This window comes from Colletotrichum truncatum, assembly GCF_014235925.2.
Source record: "Colletotrichum truncatum strain CMES1059 chromosome Unknown Contig_0010, whole genome shotgun sequence".
Lineage (NCBI taxonomy): Eukaryota > Fungi > Ascomycota > Sordariomycetes > Glomerellales > Glomerellaceae > Colletotrichum > Colletotrichum truncatum.
Genome location: NW_027222407.1, coordinates 1,298,103 through 1,320,806, shown reverse-complemented (window position 1 = coordinate 1,320,806; position 22,704 = coordinate 1,298,103). Strand labels below are relative to the sequence as shown.

The following is a 22,704-nucleotide window of genomic DNA, read 5'->3' as shown; positions in this document are numbered from 1 at the left end:
ACCAAGAGGCTAATCCTACAAGACGGCAACACCATCTCGGTACTTCTACCTCCAAGTTTCTCTTGTCATCATCCTCATCAACGACAACAACAACCACTGCAACCACTGCAACTACCAGCACCCACCTTTCAATCTCTTAAATTTACAACGCAAACCTCTCCCGAAATTCCGCTACCAACCGCGACCATTCTCTCCACACCCCCCGCACACGAATGTTCGCTGGCTCTGGACGGGAGGTCTCATCACGGCGACACCATAGCGTTGTTGCAGGATCGCAGTTCGAGAGACTTCCACCACACTCGCGACCCCGCAACGTCGCACCAACAGCCCTCCCCTCTTCCGACGCCCCCCGAGAGGGCCTTTGCTCAACCAATTCTTTCCCTTCAGAGTCCGGCGACCGTCCAGAGCGGTTCGCTCTGGCGGAACCCATGCGTCGGAGGCACGCTGGCGGGCAACTATCGCGTAGGGGACTACAATGTCGACTACTCTGCACAGGAGTCGCATCCGGGCGAGCAGAGTCAGCAACAGCATGGGTATGACACGACGCCTTCCCATCAGCACCATAGGAGTTCCATTCATCATGGTGCCGCCCATACACCTTCGCTCCACGACCCGTCGCCAGGTCATCATTCGCACCATCCAGCCATGCCGCAACATCACTCCCACCACTCTCACCACTCCCATCATGTACTAATGGATCCGGGGCACCAGCTGGGCCACGCCCGGCATCTGGGTCCGCCTCATTACGGTGCCCCGGGCCCCGTCGTTGCTCCTCTCTACCCTTCCATGACAACGCCTACCCAGTCGCATACACCCCATGGAGCGCCCAAGAGATCCAGGCCTGATGAGCTCGACCTATCTTTACCTGGGATGCCGGACCTGGAGCAAACCGATCTCGAAAGCATGCAACATACGCCATTGGGGTCTGCCTACGGCCAAACGGGAGTGCAGCAAGTACAGCCTACGCATCATCATCACCGGCTTCCTGACACAAGCCCTCCTTCCAAGATGATGAGACGCGACGGTGACATCGGAGACAGAGGCGGGGCTCCCAGCGTGGTGGGACAAGCCGGTATGCCCGCTCCGGCACCAAGACCACGAGGCCCCAAACTCAAGTTTACACCTGAAGACGACCAGCTTCTGATCGATCTGAAGGAAAACAAGTCTCTTACATGGAAGCAAATTGCCGACTTTTTCCCCGGCAGATCTTCAGGAACCTTACAAGTACGCTACTGCACAAAGTTGAAGGCAAAGACCACGCAATGGACAGAGGAAACGGTATGTAATTTTCCTCTCCTGGTCACAAGATGATGAGGCAGCACATTTACTAATTCATCTCCCCCGCATAGGACCAAAAGCTTCGCACTGCACTTCAAGACTACGAGAACGAAAAGTGGCGCATTGTAGCCAACAAAGTCGGAACTGGCTTTACCCCGGCGGCATGCCGCGAGCGCGCTCAGGAGCTGATAGAAGGAATCAGTGCTCCCTTATAGCATTCAATGTCTCCACCAGGGGTATCAGAGCCCCCGGCTGGAGACACAATCTACACGCAGCAACTTCAGTGATGAAGAGGAGTTTGCCTACAGCGATGATCTCCATCATGCGACCTGGAACGACATAACCCAACCAGAGCGTACAGACTCGCCGTTCCGGACGCCGTGTTTCGATCCTTAACGCGGGCTGTCGGAAAGAAAAGATATAAGTCTACAGTATAGTTTCTGCGTCGTTACTTGTAACAGCTTGGTTGTCGACAATAGCAGAGCACGTTGGGTCCCACGGCCGATGCCAGCTCCACACCTTCGAACACCGAAGGACATCATCACATTCTGAGACGGGAGGTCCAGAAATCAAACGCCCGTACTGCCTCCCTAATTCCAGCCTGTTCTCTATCCTCGATCACGATTGAGAGGCCACGGTTCTTTTGTTTTGCTGGATTCTCCATCCGCCTAATCCTAGAGATACCCCCGAACACCACGGGTTACCTTGTTCATACCTCTTTTTTCTCAACATTTGACTTTTAACTTCGACCGACTCCGTTCCTTTTTTTTTCGAATCATGACACAACACACATTAGACTTGGGGGGCACACACACCTAACTACGCAATACACGGCCTTTTTTTTTTCTTATCCTATTCTTGTACAACCTGATTTCTCGATTGATGTCATCTCTCTTTTTGCACAGCTAGGAGGTTTCCCCAGCGCTTGCCTCTGGATGTTCTGGAATTAAATATGACCTCGAACGAAATCGTTGTTATGTTTACTAGCCAGGGCATCACGGTAAGAAAAGCGTTAGGCGAGTGGCATAATACGGCGCGGCGTCTCGTGGATGGAATTAAAAAGGGGGACCGAGCGACGAAGAGGAAAAGGCATTCTGCATACACGCGCGGTTCGACATCAACGATGACGTCTGTTTTGTTTTTTTTGTTTTTTTTATCCGGTTGTTGTATCACCTGTTGTATTTTGATTTTTGTTCTCACCACACTACACGATCCTTATTTTTCCCATGTTTCCCCCCTTTTTTTTTCTTGTTAAATCCTGTTCGCTTCGCCATTTACAACTTGTAGTTTACGTAACATTATTATTTTTTTCTTCAACCGAATCGACTTTTTGCCGATAACCTCGCACTTCATTCTCTCGTGGGGTACCGGCATGGCGGGTAGCCTCAAGAGTCCATGAAACGAACCCACAGCAGATCTATTCCATTCCATGCCCTTTTGGACCACAAATTAGATAAACAGGGCATTTTCTATGGGTCTACAGGATTGAACGAACGGCCTTGTCCCCTGGAAGTACCTTGAAGCACTGGATGCCCTGCATTTTTGAAGGTGGTAAGCTTGTAGTCTAGAACAACCACCCCTGAAAATACGAGAGTTAAGGTATCTCGCATGTATCACTCGGAGGTACGCCAATATCTTCTGGATTCATGACCGAGATGATGTGCAAGCGGGTGGGCATGGGCACCAGGCAAGTCATGCTCCGCAGTCCCAGGGTTGGTGCGTGGGATCGCTGTAAGGCGAGGAGGTAGCCCGGCAAGGGGAGGGAGAAGAAGGTAGACGAGCTGGATGGGCTTTGGGGGACACAAATCAAGACCTACCTTGCCTTCTCCTCTCTCTCCCCCTTGCCTTAGCGCGGTGCTGGCATCCAGGCGTTGCGGCGTTGCGGCGTTGCGGTGTTGCCGCGGAATGTGTGCATGTGCGCCGGGAACACTGTTGCGCCGTTGGACGTCAAAAAATAAACGACTGGGGAAATCTCTTGACGTTGTTACTAAAGCGGGATAGGCGAGGTTTGCCTGCGATTAATGGTCCGCTAATAGTTTCGCGTCGTCTTGCGGGCGTGGCGCATGACAAATCTCTTGTCATTTGTCTTGATTATTTTTTTGTTTAAAGTTCCTAAAACGGTTATTTTCGTTTCTTTGCACTTTATCTCTTGCAAATTCACGCTTGTTTTTAGAACACTAAGGGTGAAAAGAAAAAAAAAAAGAATTGGCGAGTAATTCTGAGAAGAGGGCTGGGACGGGGTAACCTAGCTGCAACGCACCCCCCGAGAAATCCAGGAACCCAGAAACCCAGGAAAAGGGGAGACAACGAGAAAAGACCCCCCCATCCTGAGGCTCCGAAAGAAAGTGTTGCGATAGTTGGAATACGGAGTCGTGTGGCACTTCCAGCCACACGCCCGCCAGGCTGAGAGGCCCAAGCCTCCCAGACCCACGTGACAGGCCAAGGGGGAATATCCCCACCTTCTAGTCAACAACACCACTTTCAACAATCATGAACCATCGATTAGAACCAATTTACTGTTATTTGTTATTGACGAACGGAATTCCGTTTCACCCCCTGTTTCACCCCCTGTGAAACCTACAGAAAGAGCGCGGAGAAGAGGTACACTAGAGAGGCATGGGGGTGGGAGAAGGGATGCTCTGGTTTCCCGGCTCACACAGGGTTCGCCACACGACTTTCAGAGCGGGCAGAAGACAATGTTGAGAGAAACGCCACGCCCCTCTTTGAATGGAGACGGCGAACGGCACACCTATACTACCTAGGTACCGTACACTAACACTAGTAAGCAGGGCAGGGCAGGGCGCAGGGGTGGACTGGCCGTTAGGGGAAGAGAAGAGAAAGACAGGAAAGAAAAAAAAAAAGATAACAATTGTCCGTAGAGTGGATATCTGCTCCGCATGTGCCGCGTTGGGCGTGACCGACCCCATCGGCCCAAAATGGCCCCAAGTGGCCCTGACATCTTCGCTTCCCATCCCATAACATGGCCGACTTATGATCGTGATCCCCTTCTTCCAACAGCCGAGGGCTCCAGTGGGCTGATGGGGGTCATTGATCCAAGCCCGTTATGCAGCGCAGGCTTTCCCCGTTCTTCTTTCCTCTTGCGGCGTCCACCCACAAAGGCTGGCTTGACAGCGGCTCTTCGCTGTTGAAACAACGGCCCAAGCCTGTTATATAACACTGGGATTCTGATATATCCCCCCCTACCCCCCCTACCCCGTCATCTCCTAGGCGGTTGTGGGCAGCGAACCCTCGCCCCCAGGTACCCGCCATCGCCGGGAGGAGTAAAAAAAAAAAAAAAAAACATAGAGGCAGAAGAAAAGAGGCGGTCAATCGCTCGACAAGGTTGTCACACGCTCGGGGTTTACACAGGGTGCCATCCTCTGCTTTCCCCCACAAGAAGATCGCTGCGGTCGAGTTTGTGACAGTGACGTGACGTGACGGGTTAGCCTAGTTAGGGAGAGGTTCTCGCATGCCACTCTATGCAAGGTGATACTTGATCACAGCAGCAGTACCCCGAATCCAAGCCTGTAAGTAGGCGCGTGGAAATGTACTTGCAAGGCGAGAACAGCTGCAATGTAGCCTAGATTCGGCCACTGAGGTCCGGTGCCATGTAGCATTCTCCCATCCTGCTTGTGTTTTTCCCCCTCCCTCCCTGATGTAGCGTCGACCGTTTACATCGGGATGATTGTAAGCCATATTTTAAGCTTCAAAAAGTCGGTACAATCCGGAGACTACTTTCCGGATACGGGGTATCAAGAAAAATAATGAGCATCTCTAGTACCACGTTACAGAGGGTAGAAAGATCTCGAACAGTCGAAAAGTCCGAGTCCCTCGAATTAAGTTGCTTAAACTTTGTTGACGGTGACCTCTCTCTTACAGCCACGGACATGAGGCGTAAGTAAAGCGTCGCATGGCGTAGATCAAGCAAGCCAAAACAAGAGGGTCAACGATGTTGTGGTTGAGGTGATGTACGGAAATTGCCGGATGTCCCATGGAACAAAAAAAAAAAAAAAAGAAAAAAAGGAAAAACTGAACAAAAAAACAAACATGTTAGTGGAAAGCGAATAACGGCCTTTCCACTTTTGTCCTCTCGCTGGCTGTAGACGGTGCCATTTGCTTACGACGTTTCCTGTAATCAGCTTGCGGCCTCCTCGGACGAATGTCAATGGTTCGTGTTTAGCTGGGCTAGCAAAGCCAACGCATGAGGCAACAAAGATGAAACTCCTGATGTGCGATTGATAATGGGCGATCGTGTGCCAACTGCCGGGCTGGATGGCGACGAGGTTTGGTGAAGGAGCCGGGGGATGCTGGGCCGTTGTTGGACCGGGAACCGTCCCGTTTTATTGGTCAAGGGCTGTTCATCACCATCTCGCCCATCCCGCTTCATGACCCAGGGCAGCCTTGGTTGTCAGGCGGATCCGCCTGTATCGTGACAGCGCAAGGAATCGCCGAAATTTCGCGATGACGACGCCCAAACAAAAATAAAGAACAAGCAAGCGTTGAAGGATACGCAGTCACATTAGGCCGTGATCTCGTGTAATGATGGGTGTGAAGACCAAAACCTCTTCGCCAGGGAATCCCTGATATGGGATCTCGCCCACCTCCGTGTACAAGTTGGGAAAGCTTGGATCAAGCGGCTCAATGACGTTGTCCTAGCCGAGTGAGTCCAGCGTCTTGAGGGCTTCGGCAACCGATCGGAAGGAAAGACCTTGAGCCGCTGAGCAGCAAAATCCTTTCTCTCCATTGAAAGGCTTGACTTCTGCTTTAATTGAGTCTGAAAACGTACGACTTGGCCGCCGGCAAGTCTTGTATGTGGGTGCAATGCGGGTCAGCGATGCAGTGTAACCACATCAACTATTGCCTGCCCTGGCCAGGGCTTTGACAGTAGCTTGGCTCACTAGCAAATCCTGTTTGGCAGGGGCCGGAGCCGAATAACAACGCTTCGGACTTGAATTGCATTTTGGGCGATTACTGAAGGTGTCTTCCTATTCCACTTTGCACCACAGGTGCAGGCGAGCGAATGAAGCATTCTGAATGTCTTCAGTGTTGACGTTGCCCGCCGTCTCCACATCGCGCTGCATCCATCTGACAGGCATCTCTCAAAAATCTCCGTCAAATACAGTCCGTTGCACTGACAGCGTCCAAAAATCGAGTTTTTACCCCCCTAGGGTGGGGTTAATGCAAACCCATGCTAAACTCCGTTTTTTTCGCTGGGAAAATTACAACGGTCGCATTCAGCTGCATTTAGCCACCGTATCGTCAAATCTACTCATTTCAACGCGTCAGTATGGCGCCACGTCTCTCAAAACTCCAGCTGAGGAAAGTTAACCTACTTCTTCCCTCTGTTATTCAAACCGACGAAGAAATCGCAGAGGCGGTTGGCTGTAGCCAACGAACGATTCGACGATGGCGTCGTCGATTCGACATAACTGGCGAGGTAGAACAATACCCTCGAAGGCGTGAAAGCCAGCAGAAGATGGAAATACAGCATCGGAACGAACTTCTCGAATTATTAAAGTATCGTAACGACCTCCTATTCGAAGAGATGCAAGAATTCCTATACGAACAGTTCAACCTCGAAGTCAGCAAATCAACGTTGAGCCGCCACCTCCACGCAGCTGGCTGGACGAGAAAGAAAGCCCACATAATTGCTTCACAACGAAACCCAGAATTACGGTACGATTGGTTATATCGTATACGTCGATACCACCCAGAACAATTAATATTCGTAGACGAATCAGGCGTTGATAAAAACACTGGAAGAAGAAGGACGGGTTGGGCGCCTAAGGGTCTGACGCCAACGCGGTCAGTTCCCCTCGAGCGAGGTCAACGGATACAACTGCTGCCAGCACTCGCAATTGACGGTATCGTAGACTTGCTGGTATATACTGGATCGACGAATGGCGAGGGCTTCTCTGCGTGGATACAGCAACTTCTACTGCCAAAGTGTGGAATATTCCCTGGGCCTAAGTCAGTGATTATAATGGATAATGCTTCTTTTCACCGGCAAGGGGATATACGGCAAGCGTGTGAGGCCGCTGGCGTACGCCTCGAATTCCTCCCGCCGTACTCACCTGACTTTAACCCCATCGAGGAGTATTTTGGCGACCTCAAAAAGCATGTAAAAAAGACATTCCGTACGTGGAATACTAACGAACTAGACGAGCGTGATTTTGCTGAGTTTCTCCGCGACTGCGCGCTTGAGGTTGGGCAACGTCTCCCACAGATAGCTGGGCACTTCCGTAACTCATATATCAACTTCGACGGCACACAGGATATCTTCTGTGACGCTATGACGAGTAGCGATATGTATATTGAGGCAGGAGGAGAGTTGAATCCACCTCTTGTAGTAAATAGTTGTTGAACTTGTAGTAGGAGAAGTAGGAGAAGAAAAACATGAATAATGCCTGTATTTACAACCTCAAGTCAGGCCTATAGTGAAATAAATCGTATCCGTGGCGTATCAAAGTGCTCTGCTACCTACCTAACGGTCTTTGGGTTGATCCTCCCGGGTGTTGCAGGGCAGCTCACATCCACAAGCAAAGCTTTCCGCTAGCAGTAGTCGCTGCTATTTATCCTAGTTTAACCTCCTCTTCCTCTTGGGTATAAGGCGACGATATATAGTCTGAGACTTCGATCGGATTTTGTTCGGTATTAGGAGGAAGGATTGGTGGCGGCGGCGAGGAGACGAAGAGGTCTAATTCTAGTTTCTGGTTAGTTGACGCCGTCACTTCCGTCAATATTACTCACCACCTCGACCAAACTCAATATCGCCAGTTGGCAGCGGTGAGGAGATCCTACCCGCTGGAACGCTTATTTCGCCTACTTTACTAGCGCTTCGTTCGATATTGCCTGTTTCTCCGAATCGCTCGTCAAAAAGTCGGTTATACACTTCGTCTTCAACCTCACGGTCAACTGCTGGCTTTTTCGTTGCCTGTACGAGTGATTGTACAGCGGCGAGAGGTTCGCTCTGTTGGAGGTAAAATTGCTGTGTTGTAGTGAAAAGTTTGATCGATTTTCTCACTGCTGCGGTAAGTTGTGGTGAAAACCCTACCTCCTTGAACCAGCTGTCTGGGTAATCACGAATAACGCGGAGACTGACTATTGAAGCCTTTAACGGAGTAAATTTCACTTCGTCAATACCCAACTTCTTGCCGTTCACAGCTAGAAACCACGAAACGAACTCATCAACTTAGCGTGTTGCTTTTGAGGGCGAATCAGGAACAACTGGCGACGAAGAACGAATCGGAGCCTCTACTTGCCGACGGGCAGAGTAATCACCTGACTGCGGTTGAAATTGAGGCTCAAGATCCCAATATTGGGGCGGCATCGTTGGCGGCGGCAACTTTGGCCAATATTGCGTTGGGCCGCCTGGCGGAGGTAGGCCATAGAAGTTGACTACTGCGCTATTATTATTGGCAGTATTTGCTGGGTCTTGTGTGTCTGAAAGCCCTCTATTAGCAGACTTTTCACCTAGGCTATTTTGGCCTCCTCGATTTGCTGATTTATCGGGCTTTTTCATATCGCGTTGTTCACGCTGAACAAGATCAACAATTAGGCGGGCAGGCGGGTTTGATATTGATACGCCTTCCTCGCCCTTCTGAATAGCTTCTTGCCACTTCTCGAAATCAAATACGGTCAGTTTATAGTGTTTTCTTGCGTTGACCCAGCACCAGTTAACTGTTGGATCAGCTGACGAGGTATTCTGACAGGTTGCTGAATCGTTACACTGATTATGGCGAAGAAGGTCTCGAAATAACTTCCTCTTTCGATCGCCTTCTGTTTCAATCGCTTGAAGCATCGTATTTGTTACAGTCTGACGTTGACTAAGTCGAGACGGTCGCCCTCGTGGTGATCCTACGCCTTCTAGCTCTCCTACTGCGGCTACAGTAGGAGTGACAGAGTAGGCCAGTTCAACATCGAGAAGAACCTCACCAAGGCGACTATTCTCGATAATTTGCTTCGAAATATCATACCATGGAACAACCGGCCAGTTGCCACTGTCAACAGCGAATTCTTCGCGGTATACAATAGTTACTGCTTTTAATCCTATTCTTCTCCAGGCGATTTTCGTGGTAATCCAGCTCTTCTCGATATTATATTGTGCCCTTAAACGGGCGTCGATTCGCTTCGCCAAATCCCTCTCGATTTTCGACCACTGGATAATCAACTTATGACCAACTTCGCTCTCCTCGTCAAATATCCACTTGTATATAGTCTCAGGAAGCTTTGGCGGCGAGCGACCGCCTGAGAAGAGAGGAGTATACGTAACAGTTAAATTGATTGACTGTGGTTGCGTTCGTCGAGGAGTTGGGGTATCAGGTAAAGGCCGTCGACCAGGCCTTGCCGGCGTAACAGCAAAAGGATCCTCATCGAGGTTGAGGTTATATTGAAGTCGCTGGCCCGGCGTTGACTGCCCAATAGCTTGGTGTTCATAGTGGCCTGCCGGTTGGGTTTCCTCGACTTCGTCAACTTCGAGGTTTTGTTGAGTTATTCCTGTCTCTGTTTCTGCTAACTGAGCAACCCTCTGGGCTGGGGAAGGGATCACCACTACCCGACGGCGTCGAGGTGGCTTAACTGGGGTCTTCGCTGGCTCTGACGCCTGCGCCCTCGCCCTCGCCCTCGTACGTACGATAACTACCCTCGACGGCGAGCCGGTTGTTGTATTCGTCTCTAGGGCTTTTGCTGTTTTCAATCGCTTTCGCTTCGCCGGCCCAGTGGTATTATCAATTGAGGGGGCCCGAGCCCGCCGAGGAGGCATCACGAAAAGCTTTTCACGAGATATTGTAATTTACAGAGATTTCACTACGTGGGCCCCACGAAAGTGGCCCAATTGGGCTACAGTGGCCAGTTTACACCAGTTGGGCCAGTTGGGCCAGTTTGACCCCTGTTGTGATAGTTTACTGATTTTCGGGGTTAATAGGCTAAAATCCGATTTTTGGACGCTGCCAGCGAAACGGACTGTATGCACCGGAGGTTTTTTTTCTTCTCTTCTTTTTACCCCTGCCGGCCAATCGGAAAATTGAAGCCGGAAGACGAATTGGATCCATTCAATTTGTGAAATCGAGCGCAATTATCCTCGCCGACTCCGCTAGCATCTCCACATATTGCTTCCTTCGTGTCTCGCCTGATGGAGTCTCTTAATAGATTCACCAACTAGCAGCTGCAACCGATAAACTGTCAGTGTTGTGGGCTTGTGTTCATAAGATCCGCTTCTAAAGCAGTTGTTTGACAGGCAGCCTGTCACTCGGGATCGCGGCTTTGACATGTATCAGCTGGACGATGCGAGCCCCGTGATACTGCAGGGAGTAGAACGGCGCCGCTATAAGACGAATGGCGTGACTCCAAGCTAGATAACCCCCAAGATCCATGCTGGCTTCAAATCGAGCTGATTGAAAGCACTAGACCAGCGGCAAGCTGGTGAAACTTCACACATTCTGACAGGTGGGTATCCAAAAAAAAAAAAAAAAAAGTAAGCGAAGTTTTCGATGCATAGTCCCTCTGTTTGAGATGGGGGGACTCGACCGTTTCGATTCATGTTGGTTGCTTATGGTGATCATTATGAATTTTCGACACGTTATCACTGATCATTTATCACTTAACCGATGTTTCGATTTACCAGGCACTCCGTCGAAGATCTCCGAACACGTACTAGATTTCCTGTGACAAATTAGCGAACACACATCGTCATACAGGGGAAAGGGTATATGCAAATCGCATAACTTGTACTTCAACAGCCGAGAAGTCATGGCCATCATTAGTGGGCAAGCGGCGGGTGAAAATCCGCAACCTCTGAGCGCTTTCTTTGCATCTAGGTTCCCCTCCGAGGTACCCCGAAGGCCGCAGGTACTTGTCAATATTGGTGTAATACTTGGCGGTCCTATACCGGTATAAAATCTCCAATATAGTGACTATAATGCAGTCTATTAAGGGGCGAGGTGTACATGAACGTGGCAAATGAGGAGAACCTTCCTCCCCTGAGCCGGGACTTTTGCGTTAGATTGTGCCAGCAAGAGTTGGCGTTTACAGCACATATGGATGTGGGAAGGCCACGTTGAAGCGTCAAGACTGCCAGGCGGCCGCCAGCCGTTCGGCCCAACAGCCATGCCGTATATGCAGTAATACTTATGTGAATAAGGTAGGCTCGGTTGGCATAACGGGACGATATTGCAGGTGCTGTGCTGTCGGCTAATCATACTTGACGTTGGTAAAAGGCATGAGGTACGAAAGGCACGCGCCGATGCTAGCCTGCGGGTACACTGGCCCTGACTGCTCCAATCTTCGTCTCTCCATGTCCTGGTGATGTGGCTGTGATATTAGGGCCACATAGAAGGTTACGATAAGCCGTGACGAGAGTTTTACTGCACCAGAATTCATCGCATGCCCTGGGCAGAGGTGACTGCGAGTTGAGAATTGTGCTTGCCATAACAAGGAGTCAGGCTAGGACCTATCACAACACCGTGGCGTGAACCAAAGCGCTACAAGGTGCCAGACTGTATGAAAGTAGGGGCCATGGTATGAATTGTGATTTGACGAGCCATCATTGGGAGTTAAGCCGTTGGTGCCCTCAGGGACATTAAATGAGGGAAATGGTTGCTGAGCGAATCCGCTTGCAAAACAGAACCATTTTTGACAAGACCGATCAGGGTTTTGTGACAAGAAACGTCCAGGTCTCCATCCAAATAGGCTGCCATATCTACCAGCCATCCGTTGAACTCATCAATCTCGGTCTGCTTACCCGCCCGGACATCTTGTAGCATCGAGCTAGTATTCTCCCTAACTTTGTATCCAACTTCGTAGAGCATTTTTTTGAGCCGCGGCTGAGAAAACCTTTCCAAAAGGTCACGGCGTGCGACTTGTTTCTCGTTTGATGTCGTCTCCTCATTTGATGGTGTTTGCAAAATGGAGTCCGCACTGCTATCATTGATAACAGCTTGAAGTACAGCGCTAGCTTCAGTCAACAAGCTATCCATAAGTTGCGCTGTCGGGCCGTCCTTTTCTACGAATAGCTGCCCATTCTTACAGCGAAGAACGGCCGTGAGCGGATTAATGATGGAGTTGACCACAAGCTTTTCCAATTGTAGAATCCAGAGGTCATTCCGAGCAACAGCCGTTCCTTTGAGATGGGGAGCTCGGACGAGCAATTTAGATAGGTAGGAAACACAGGTATGAGACTCAGAATTTAGAAGAACTGGTCCAACCTTGATATCGGCCTCTGATGCGTGTTCACTCTTAAATCGACCAAGAGAGGTCACGCCGTGTGTTGTTACGCATGCTAGCCAGTTGGGGTGAGACGATGACTGGTCTTGCGAGTAACGTGCCGTATTGTATGTAGTTCCGTGAGGTGGCCACATCTTGCACATGCCATTTTGGGCGAATGCTACCGTAGAGTTGCTATCGAGGTAGCGACGAACCCGATCCACCTCAGGGAGAGCTTGAGATGCTTTGGTGGTTACGATGAGGTTGCGAATGCTTTCACCGTTAGCAACCTCTCTGGATTGACGTCCAACAGGAGGCTCTTCGGACCATAGTTCGACGTCAAGATTCGAGTACTTGCTAATAGTACTGTCTCGCTTGATTTCGATTCCAGGCTCATGTTTCCAGGATAGGAGAAGCTCCTTCTTGTGAAAGACAAGAGTGACTGGAGGCGGGTTTGGTAGTGTAGCTAGGGCGCTGGCGAAAAGAATACCAAGGTTCCCTATTCCAAGGATGTATATTCGCCGACATAAGTCATCTCGTGAGTCGCTGCCTTCCTTGTAGTTGACCTGGCTGTGGTTGATGTGGTCTGTAGGAGCAGCGTGTGGCTCAACGTCGGAAGGGTTCCAAGCATAGAGTTTCGGTGCACTGGACTTTATATTGAGAACTGACTGAAGCCATTCCGGAGACATTCTCCGAGCATCAAGTATTGTTCTGGAGGAAGAGGACATCTGCCTTGATGCCACCTGACCAGCTGCAGAGAACAGATTCTTAAAATGTCTACCGCGTATCATGGTTCTCGGTGAAAATGAAGAAGATGCAAGGCGCCTGCTGTACAATTGGTAGATGAGCTTAGCCAACGAGAGTTAGCTCGAGGTTGCCATTGAATATGATGGCGCTACCAAGGGGCACAGAATAATCGACATCGAGCAGCTGGCCACCACTGAAGCTGTCGTATTGTACAGTAATGCCCTGTAAAAAATAACCAATCCTTACTGTGCCGGAGGTGATGGAAGCTGCTTACTTCATCCAAATGTGGCTCAGTTGCGGCAGCCTTTTATGTGATGAAAACATGCGCGCCACACTGACTGCAAATGCCGACTACCTCCGACCCACCAATCAGCAGCCTTTTCCAGCAATTAAGATCCCTGCCCAGGCACCTGACCGCGCGCCCCGTTCGTTACTGCCTTGCCGTGGCGTCATCATTTTTCCAAGGTGATCAGTGAGAATGAGCGAAACTGGACGCGCCTGGGACGCTCTTTCACATCGCCTTTTGTGACTCACTTTGGAAGGCAGCGATTTTAGAATCGCCAAGTCCTGCTGATTTGAGCAGCGGCAGCAGGCTAATTAAATTTACTAGGCCTTCTTGTAAACTGTCATTCCATTATTTCTCTCCTTGTTCTTATCGGAAGCGCTCTTGCTCGTTCCCTTTCAACTCATTCACAACGGCTGCCACCTAGAAAGGTTGATTCATCGAAAGATACCGGTGAAAAAATTGCAAGGTTGATGGAGGGGAGTCATTAGGATGGATTCTGAACCCGAGGATAAAGCTACAAGCGATGGCGCGACCATGGTTGAGGGTCAAGGGTTTGATGAGGTTACCAACGAGAATACGGTTACAACCCAGTTAGGAAGCGAAGCAGATGAAGCGAGCTTCCTTCGAAACATTACAGCAGACATCAGGGATCAAGATGATCTGGAGCGCGACATTACGGCACAGGCAAACACTGCGTTGATGGAAGCTGAGGACAAAAAGGATCAACAGCGTATTGAAAAGCTTGAGACAAGCAAACAAAATCTGGAGGCCCAAAGAGCTAAAGAGCGACAGAATCTGGAAAGGGAGCGTCGCAACCCTTACAAGTCACGCAAGATACAAGCACAAATTGACAAACTCGACAATGAAATTGAGCGCGTCACGAACGACATATCTGATTTTCAAGCCCGCATTGAAAAGAGGCGTGAGGAAGCCGCGGAAGCCGTGGAGGAATCATCCAAAAGCAAGTCTAGAAGACTGCCTGGCGAAACTAACCGAGACTATCTCGTACGCACTGGAAAGATCACTCCTTTTGCCAATATTGGTGGAGAGCGACCTCCCGGGTTCGAAGGCGAACTTGCCGATGTCCTTGTGGAAGCAGAAGAAGATGCAGCAGAGAACAACTTCGAGAGTGATGACCAAGAGCCAAGATCACATCAGATCTTACGTATGCCTGGCTTTGCCGAAGAGCCGGAAACTAAGGCCGTTGCTAATGTTGTTGAAAACGAATTTTCCCTTCGACCTAGGAAGAAACGCAAAGTGCAGAGAGACGCATCATCTGACGAGTTTGAGCCAGAGGCCGCTGCCTCACCAGAGAGCCAATATGCGTCAGATACCAGCGAAGAGGAAGCCACTGGTCGAAAGCGACGGAAGGGTGCGTCCAAAAAGAAAGCCGCAGATGCCGCGGTATCGGGTGGAAATGTTGTAGACTTGACCGGTGTTGACGATGGCAATGAGTCCAAATACAAGGCACGTCTTGCAGATTGGGTCAAAAGACGGAGCAGGGCGCGCCGTCGGCGCGCGGAAGCAGATGGTGTCTCTCTCGCTGAGAATGACGAGGAAGAGTGGTTCAAACCTTCACCTGACCATCCTGACCATGTGTTCGGAAACGGCCTAAAGTTGCCTGGTGATATTCACCCTTCGCTATTTGCGTACCAGAAAACCGGAGTTAACTGGCTCGCTGAGCTGTACGAGCAAGGTGTTGGAGGTATTATTGGAGACGAAATGGGTTTGGGCAAGACAGGTAATTGCCCCCTCGCGCGTTGTTAGCAACCATATCTAACTCCTTCAAGTCCAAGCAATCGCCTTCGTTGCGGCCCTTCACTATAGCAAGAAGCTTGACAAACCTGTCATCGTCGTTGTGCCCGCAACGGTCATGAAGCAATGGGTCAACGAATTTCACCGATGGTGGCCTCCACTAAGAGTCTCTATTTTGCACTCATCAGGCAGTGGCATGATGAACCAACGAGAAGATGATTCTGACATTGATGACGACTCTGTTGCGGTCAGCAGGAATCGTGCTGCCGCTCGGAGGATAGTTAGTCGCGTCGTCAAGCATGGTCATGTTCTAGTGACAACTTACGCTGGCCTACAATCTTATGACCAAGAGCTTCTGTCCCACACCTGGGGTTATGCCATCCTTGACGAAGGCCATAAGATCCGGAACCCGAACGCGGATATCACTGTCGCATGCAAGCACCTGAATACCGTGAACCGGCTCATCCTTTCTGGTACGCCAATCCAGAACAACCTAACGGAGCTATGGTCACTCTTCGATTTTATCTTCCCAATGCGACTAGGTACGCTAGTGAGTTTCAGGACGCAGTTCGAGCTACCGATCAAGCAAGGTGGCTACGCAAACGCGACCAACCTCCAAGTCATGACAGCTGAAAAATGCGCGGCGACCTTGAAGGACACTATCAGTCAATACCTCCTGCAAAGACTTAAGATCGATGTGGCGTCAGATCTTCCAGAGAAGACGGAACAAGTTCTGTTTTGCAAGCTGACGCAGCCTCAGCTTACGGCATACACAAGGTTTTTGAACTCGGACGCTGTCGGTGAAATTATGACGAAGAAACGAAAAGCGTTGTATGGCATCGACATTCTGCGAAAGATTTGCAATCATCCGGATCTCTTGGACGATCGGCTCAAGAAAGATTCGAAGTACAACTGGGGAGATCCCAAAAAGTCAGGCAAGATGCAGATGGTGAATGAGCTATTGCCATTATGGAAGCGCTTTGGTCACAAGACCTTGTTGTTCTCTCAGACCAAGCTTATGCTGAATATTCTCGAGAAGTTTATTGGAAAGATGGATGGGGTTAGCTATCTCCGTATGGACGGTGATACACCTATTGAGCAAAGACAGGTCTTGATCGACCGCTTCAACAACGACCCCTCTGTCGATGTCTTCTTGCTGACTACGAGGACTGGAGGTTTGGGTATCAATTTGACCGGAGCAACCCGTATTATCATTTACGACCCAGACTGGAATCCTTCTACCGACATGCAAGCGCGTGAAAGAGCTTGGCGGCTTGGCCAGACGAAACCAGTCTCAATCTACCGACTGATGACATCTGGTTCAATCGAGGAGAAGATTTACCATCGTCAAATTTTCAAACAGTTCATGACCAACAAAGTGTTGAAAGATCCGAAGCAGCGCGCCAACTTTGACCTATCCGATCTCTATGATCTCTTCAGCTTTGGCGAAGCTGGTCAAAGCATGGCAAGCGCCGACAGAAGCAAGATCTTTGAGGGCGCTGAAGTGAAATTCAACAACAAAGAGCTTCAGCATGACAAACCGTCTAAGGACACCATGCCCATAACTTCCGTCGGAGCAAGCAAAGCAGCGAACGATGAAGTAAACACTGTACGAAAGCTTTCAGGTGTTGTCGCAATGGAGGAGTATAAAGAGGACAAGGAAGTACATGACGAGAAGAGAATGACTGAGAATCTTTTTGCTCGGTCAGTAGAGAGCGCTTACGAGCATGACCAAATCATGAATGGCAAGAAACCGGTGCAAGCAGACAAAGCCATGAACCAGTACGAGGCCAATAAGGTCGCTGCACAAGCAGCGGCACATCTCCGTCGGGCCGGTGAGGAAGCCCGCAGCATACCCATTGGTACCGTTACTTGGACCGGCGAAGTAGGTGATGGCGGCCGTCCCGGTTCCCATCGGAGACGAGGCGGACCCAGTTCATCAGGCGTATTGGCCGGTTTGGCTGACCGACAAGGTCTAAGCCGGCCCAACAGCGGTACCAGCTCGCGGTCTGGCACTCCTGGCATGGAAAACAAAAATCTGAGAGAGAAGGATTTCGTTCTTCTCATACAAACCTTCATCAAGCGCCACGGAGGAAAGGTGCCCAGCAAGATGTTAGTGGACCACTTCAACCCCTACTGTCAAACATCCAGACAGAGTCAGGAGTTCAAGTCTGCGTTGGACAAAATAGCTACCCTAACCAAGGGCAGTACTGGCAGCACTGGTAGGGGAATGTGGTCCTTGAAGCCAGGCTACTGATAAGACTGTCAACATTTTGGGGATGGCATAGAGTCTCATGGAAAGATGGACGGAAGCCTGAGGCACTGGGGTGGCGGAAGAGACATCCAACTTTGTTGTATATCAAAGACACAAACAGCTGCTATTGAAAAGCACCGTAGATTTGCTTAGACGCAGGGAATGAATGCGATAGACAGCAGGGTTGCTTTCACTTTCACACCTCACATTGACGAAACCGAAACGATAATGCACAGAGTCGGATGGGGTTCAGGAGCTACTCTTCAGTTCAGGCCATATATGGCGAGTTTCTATTCTGTCTACGATAGATACTGTCGCCCGCAGCAGAAGGCATGTCACAGTGCGTAGAATGGAGACCAGGCTAGAAAGCCGTTCCCCGCGTTTTTCGCGATGCCACCCAGAAACCAAATAACGAGCACTCCTGTCCCAGAACCACCCAGGCCATGAATGATATAGCCAATTGGGCGCTCAGAGACGGCGACCACGGCGACCACCCTTTCTGCGGGTAGAGTCGGAGGGAGTGGGGGTAACGTCCTCAATGCGGCCGATCTTCATGCCGGAACGGGCCAGAGCACGGAGAGCAGACTGGGCACCGGGACCGGGGGTCTTGGTGCCGTTACCACCGGTGGCACGGATCTTGATGTGCAGAGCGGTGATGCCGAGCTCCTTGCAGCGGGCAGCGACGTCCTGGGCAGCCAACATGGCAGCGTAGGGGGAGGACTCGTCACGGTCGGCCTTGACCTTCATACCACCAGTAACACGGCAGATGGTCTCACGGCCACTGGAATCACCCAGAATGTTAGCCATGTTGAACCACCATTTTATGAGGGGCATTGTGCGCCGTCGCAAAGAAGCCGGAGTCTTCTCCGGGGAGCAAAATTAGGAATATCAGGGAGGGACCTACGAAAGATCGGTGACGTGGACGAAGGTGTCGTTGAAGGAGGCGAAGATACGGGCGACGCCGAAGACAAGTTCACCTGCATTGGCGGGGTAAATCAGCAAGCTGTATCTTCCTAAGAATGGCGCCGCAATGCTCTCAATGAAGCATTTAAACGACAGAATAGTAAGACTCACCCTCGCGAACCTGGGGGCCCAAGGAGATGTTCTCCTGAGCGGGACGGGTGGTCTTCTTGGGGGGCATCGTGACTGCTGTGTTTGGCGGATTGCTTCGGTGGTGGTTAGTCGGATGGTTCAAAGAAGCTCTTCTCTCTCGTCGCGCTCCAAATGAAATTTCACAAGCACATTGAAAAGTGGACGGTTGCCCTGACGGGGTTGAGGCGGTCAAACACAGCAGAATGCCCTAAAAGGTTTAGCTGCGTGGGAAACCCTACCTAAGCGAATTTTGCACAGTGGGTAGTAGCGGTGTACGCAAAAATTTTCGTGTGTGGCCCCTGCGCGAAGCCCCGATTTGCAGTTGGGGAAATCTGCTAAAAAGTTTGTGATCCCGCCTCCTCTTCTCTTTTTCTTTTCTTTTGACCAGCGACCAGTTTTTCGACGACCACCGCCGACAACCACTAACCAGCCTTCAAAATGGCCGCCGCTACGTACGTTCACCAATGCTCCTGAAGCAGCATGCCCTACCCCCCCCAAGGCGCCTGGTTTCCCGATGTTTTGAAGATTGTCGTGGTCCTCTCGCTGGAGACCGAGCTTCACTCTGTAGTGAACGCCTGGCTCTCAGCTCGAACCCTCCTGGGCATCTCCCTCCTTTTTGCATGACCATCACAAGGCTTGCCGATCGAGAGATGTTGTCTGGGGTGTTGGGGATGAACAGTAACATGTTCTCCCTCAAATCCATTGCCGCAAGACGGGAGCACTGGCAGGGCTGAAAAGCCTGCAATTGTCCAAAGTCGTCTGCGCGCATTGCTTCTTGAACATTCTTTTGTTTCAAGGTGTTGTCAGATGAGCAAGAGACAGGGCGGCAGAGACTTGCTTGACGTTTGTCGAGTCTTCCGCTTCAGTCGGCTCACTGATTAAAGTTATCATTCGAGTTAGCCTCAGCGAGAATGTCGCGCTTCAGCTACAATTCTCGCACCGGCGCTCTCTTCCATGCTGCTTGCAGTATGTCGGACTGCGTACTAATCAGAGTTCATCAACAGGTCCGTCCCCACCTCCAACCAGGTTCTGGTTCCGGAGACCCTTCTCAAGAAGCGCAAGTCTCAGGAGAAGGCTCGCGCTGAGCGCAACTCTGCTCTCGAGAAGAAGAAGGCTGTAGGTCTAACCCTGTTCCTTATCAAATTCCCCTCCTTTCATGATGCACAACAAACCTTCACGACTAGACTACGGTCGATGCTGTTGGAAATTAACCTTCTTTCGGGTCTGACAACTACCGAATCTATCATTATTACTGAGATCGCAACTATGTTCAAGTAACTAACTGTTCTCAAGGCCAACAAGGAGAAGCGTGGCGTCATCTTCAAGCGCGCTGAGAAGTACATCACCGAGTACCGTGATGCCGAGCGCGAGAAGGTCCGCCTCTCCCGCGTTGCCAGAGAGAACGACTCTGCCTACGTTCCCGCTGAGGCTACCCTGATCTTCCTTATCCGCATCAAGGGTATCAACAAGATCCCCCCCAAGCCCCGCAAGATCCTCCAGCTCCTCCGTCTCCTCCAGATCAACAACGGTGTTTTCGTCAAGGTCACCAAGGCCACCACCGAGATGATCAAGATTGTCGAGCCCTGGGTTGCCTACGGTTACCCCAACCTGAAGTCCGTCAAGGACCTTGTCTACAAGCGCGGTTACGGAAAGGTCAACAAGCAGCGCATTGCTCTTACCGACAACGCCATCATTGAGGAGAACCTCGGCAAGTACGGCATTGTCTGCATGGAGGATCTCATCCACGAGATCTACTCTGTTGGCCCCAACTTCAAGCAGGCCTCCAACTTCCTCTGGCCCTTCAAGCTCTCCAACCCCACTGGTGGCTTCCGCCCCCGCAAGTTCAAGCACTTTATCGAGGGTGGTGACCTTGGTAACCGCGAGGAGAAGATCAACGCCCTCATCCGCCAGATGAACTAAGTTTATTGTGGTGTTAGTGGGTAATTGAATCAAAAACGGGGTTAGCAGGGTTTGTCTAGTTACTCGGGCTTCGGCAGGTTGAGAATACCAAGGGTTCTTCATGATTGGCATGGTTGCACGGCGTTGATAACCACAAAAGGGAAATTTGTGTGAATTGATCATTTGACGACACCTGGGTCCTTGATCTCCGCTTGTTCAATGAGTAGCAATGCAAGCCTCTTCTAAAGAGTAGTGTTTGTATATGTATCATGTGTGATGTCTCCTGGGTGCTCCGAGGCCCTTCCAAACCATGTCGAAGCCTTTCATACAGAGTGGTGTACAAAATGCCCCACACTAATGGTTGTATTATAATGTACAATCTGCTGACTCATGCCTAAATCTTGATGTCGAAGCTGGTGCCGCACCCACAGCTGCTTGTGGCGTACGGGTTATCAGTAATTTTAAACTGGGACCCGATGAGCTCCATTGTGAAGTCCACCTTACTGCCCTTGAGCAGGTCCAGAGATGGCTCGTCTATGACAACCTTCGGGCCCCCAAACGTCGCGCTCGAAGCATCGGCATCATCCGGCAGGTACTGGAACACAGTATCGTCCTCACCCACAACCTTTGACCAATCCTCAGCGTTCTCAGTTCCGGGTAGCGTCACGAGGCTCATCAAGTATTGAAATCCGTGGCAGCCACCGCTCTCGACTTGTATCTTCAACGCGAGGTTCGGGTTGTTATCTTTCTTCATGATGTCGGCGAGGCGCTACAACCAAATATGTTAGCTACGCATTGAACCCATGGTCAGTTTCTGGCGGTAGCAGTATACTTTGCCGGCCCTGTCGGTGATCTCAAGCACCATATCCTTCCCCTCCTCGTCCTTCTGCGGATTATATACGCATCTTGTCTGCCTCCGTGCCGCCGAAACAGTAAACGCGCGCGTCTGCTTCTGTTGTTGAAGAGCGCTCTTCCGAATAGGCTTTTGCGCCTCTATCCTCCTCCGGGACAGAACTTCTGTACTGATTCTTCGGGTGGTGGTGAAGCTGGCCACAGGGTTGGTTGAAGTGGCATTGCTGAATCTCGGGATTAGAACAGATAGAATCGGTGCAGTGGCTGCTGGCGCTGGAGTAGTGCAGCGCGCAAGCTGTACAAAGATGTTCGCACTCGAGGGCGCGTGAATGCAGCGTAGTGGTGCGGCCATAATGGCAGTCTCGTTCACGCGGCCGTAGGTGTGGGGATGGGGTATAGCCGGAACGGTTGAGAAATTTGAAGCCGCAAACCCTCCAGGTAGGTAGGGGTAGAGCTTATGATGTAAAAGGTGGTGGGCGGTAGGTGGCGGCAGTTGTGGCCGTTCATCGAAACATTAGTCAGCCCAAAGAGCTCTGTGTGGGCTTCGTCCAATGGTTGTTCATGGATTTCAATTCAACTTGACGTTGGTGTATTTGGTGTGCCAATTGGGCATTTTCTGATAACTGCTCTAGGCCATCCTATCGGCTGCATCTGGCTTGTCAATGCCTCTGACTATAAGGCAAACCTACCGAAAATCAATGCATATCGACTTCAGCTTGGCATGAAAGGACCGTACCTCGGTCATGAAGATTGTCGGAGCCGGTCCTTCGGATCTGTAGAGTACATCGGAGACTACACTGCAATCGCCGAGCTCCTGGTAGTAAACATCATTAAGGCCCTGCACTTTACAGCGTCTCAAGATCTGCAAATTCATTGGATCCATTCGACAATCCGCAAAATCGCATACCATCAACTACTGGCTGGGTTGCAGCAGGTAGACAGGGCAACCTTTGTGTTTTGCCGTCAGCTACGATGAAATTTAAAAGTCCATATTTGCCCGTTTCATATCGGGTCTACCTGCACGCTTACATCAGTCGGACCTTTCCTTTTGTGGCCTACATCTCAACTCCAAGTGTGACGTCTGCGCTTTGTTATGTACTTCAGTCATCCTTAGTCCATGTGTTCGTCCATCTAACATGAAGGGTCGCGGTACAGTGGATGCTCTTTTCGACATTATCAGTAGTTGCTTTCACTGATGGGCCGAAGAAGCTTCGTATTATTTTTTCCCCCTGACAGGTGCAGCCAACCATACGAGCAGCGTAAAGAAAAACCAATGCAAGTAGTTCAGCTGCCTCAATTGCAAAGCAGTTTCATTCCAGCTATCACAGCATTGTGTCCTGTC

At 50.6% G+C, this 22,704-nt stretch overlaps 8 protein-coding genes across 8 annotated transcripts; 4 read left to right on the top strand and 4 right to left on the bottom strand.

Moving 5' to 3' along the window:
• Nucleotides 1-212: 212 nt before the first annotated feature.
• CTRU02_213804 (myb dna-binding domain-containing protein) lies at nt 213-1,493 on the top strand (the record flags this gene model as incomplete). Its single annotated transcript, XM_070206130.1, has 3 exons — nt 213-314; nt 388-1,278; nt 1,350-1,493. 3 exons carry the CDS (start codon nt 213-215, stop codon nt 1,491-1,493), a joined length of 1,137 nt encoding a protein of 378 aa, XP_070060162.1.
• A 5,330-nt stretch (nt 1,494-6,823) lies between these two features.
• CTRU02_213803 (TPR domain-containing protein) lies at nt 6,824-7,642 on the top strand (the record flags this gene model as incomplete). Its single annotated transcript, XM_036731061.1, has 1 exon — nt 6,824-7,642. One exon carries the CDS (start codon nt 6,824-6,826, stop codon nt 7,640-7,642), a length of 819 nt encoding a protein of 272 aa, XP_036577146.1.
• Nucleotides 7,643-7,850: 208 nt separating this feature from the next.
• On the bottom strand, nt 7,851-10,039 carry CTRU02_213802 (uncharacterized protein; the record flags this gene model as incomplete). Its single annotated transcript, XM_036731060.1, has 3 exons — nt 7,851-7,981; nt 8,029-8,469; nt 8,521-10,039. 3 exons carry the CDS (start codon nt 10,037-10,039, stop codon nt 7,851-7,853), a joined length of 2,091 nt encoding a protein of 696 aa, XP_036577145.1.
• Nucleotides 10,040-11,828: 1,789 nt separating this feature from the next.
• On the bottom strand, nt 11,829-13,205 carry CTRU02_213801 (putative 2-dehydropantoate 2-reductase; the record flags this gene model as incomplete). Its single annotated transcript, XM_036731059.1, has 1 exon — nt 11,829-13,205. One exon carries the CDS (start codon nt 13,203-13,205, stop codon nt 11,829-11,831), a length of 1,377 nt encoding a protein of 458 aa, XP_036577144.1.
• Nucleotides 13,206-13,999: 794 nt separating this feature from the next.
• Nucleotides 14,000-17,522, top strand: CTRU02_213800 (DNA repair protein rhp26; the record flags this gene model as incomplete). The annotated part of the gene is made up of 2 exons (XM_036731058.1): nt 14,000-15,251; nt 15,301-17,522. The coding sequence occupies 2 exons, from the start codon at nt 14,000-14,002 to the stop codon at nt 17,520-17,522; spliced, it is 3,474 nt and encodes a 1,157-aa protein (XP_036577143.1).
• Nucleotides 17,523-17,987: 465 nt separating this feature from the next.
• On the bottom strand, nt 17,988-18,660 carry CTRU02_213799 (40S ribosomal protein uS11; the record flags this gene model as incomplete). Its single annotated transcript, XM_036731057.1, has 3 exons — nt 17,988-18,300; nt 18,424-18,496; nt 18,594-18,660. 3 exons carry the CDS (start codon nt 18,658-18,660, stop codon nt 17,988-17,990), a joined length of 453 nt encoding a protein of 150 aa, XP_036577142.1.
• Nucleotides 18,661-19,522: 862 nt separating this feature from the next.
• CTRU02_213798 (60S ribosomal protein L7) lies at nt 19,523-20,531 on the top strand (the record flags this gene model as incomplete). Its single annotated transcript, XM_070206129.1, has 3 exons — nt 19,523-19,577; nt 19,603-19,727; nt 19,905-20,531. The coding sequence occupies 3 exons, from the start codon at nt 19,523-19,525 to the stop codon at nt 20,529-20,531; spliced, it is 807 nt and encodes a 268-aa protein (XP_070060161.1).
• A 373-nt stretch (nt 20,532-20,904) lies between these two features.
• CTRU02_213797 (iron-sulfur cluster assembly accessory protein) lies at nt 20,905-21,714 on the bottom strand (the record flags this gene model as incomplete). The annotated part of the gene is made up of 2 exons (XM_036731055.1): nt 20,905-21,279; nt 21,343-21,714. 2 exons carry the CDS (start codon nt 21,712-21,714, stop codon nt 20,905-20,907), a joined length of 747 nt encoding a protein of 248 aa, XP_036577140.1.
• Nucleotides 21,715-22,704: the final 990 nt, after the last annotated feature.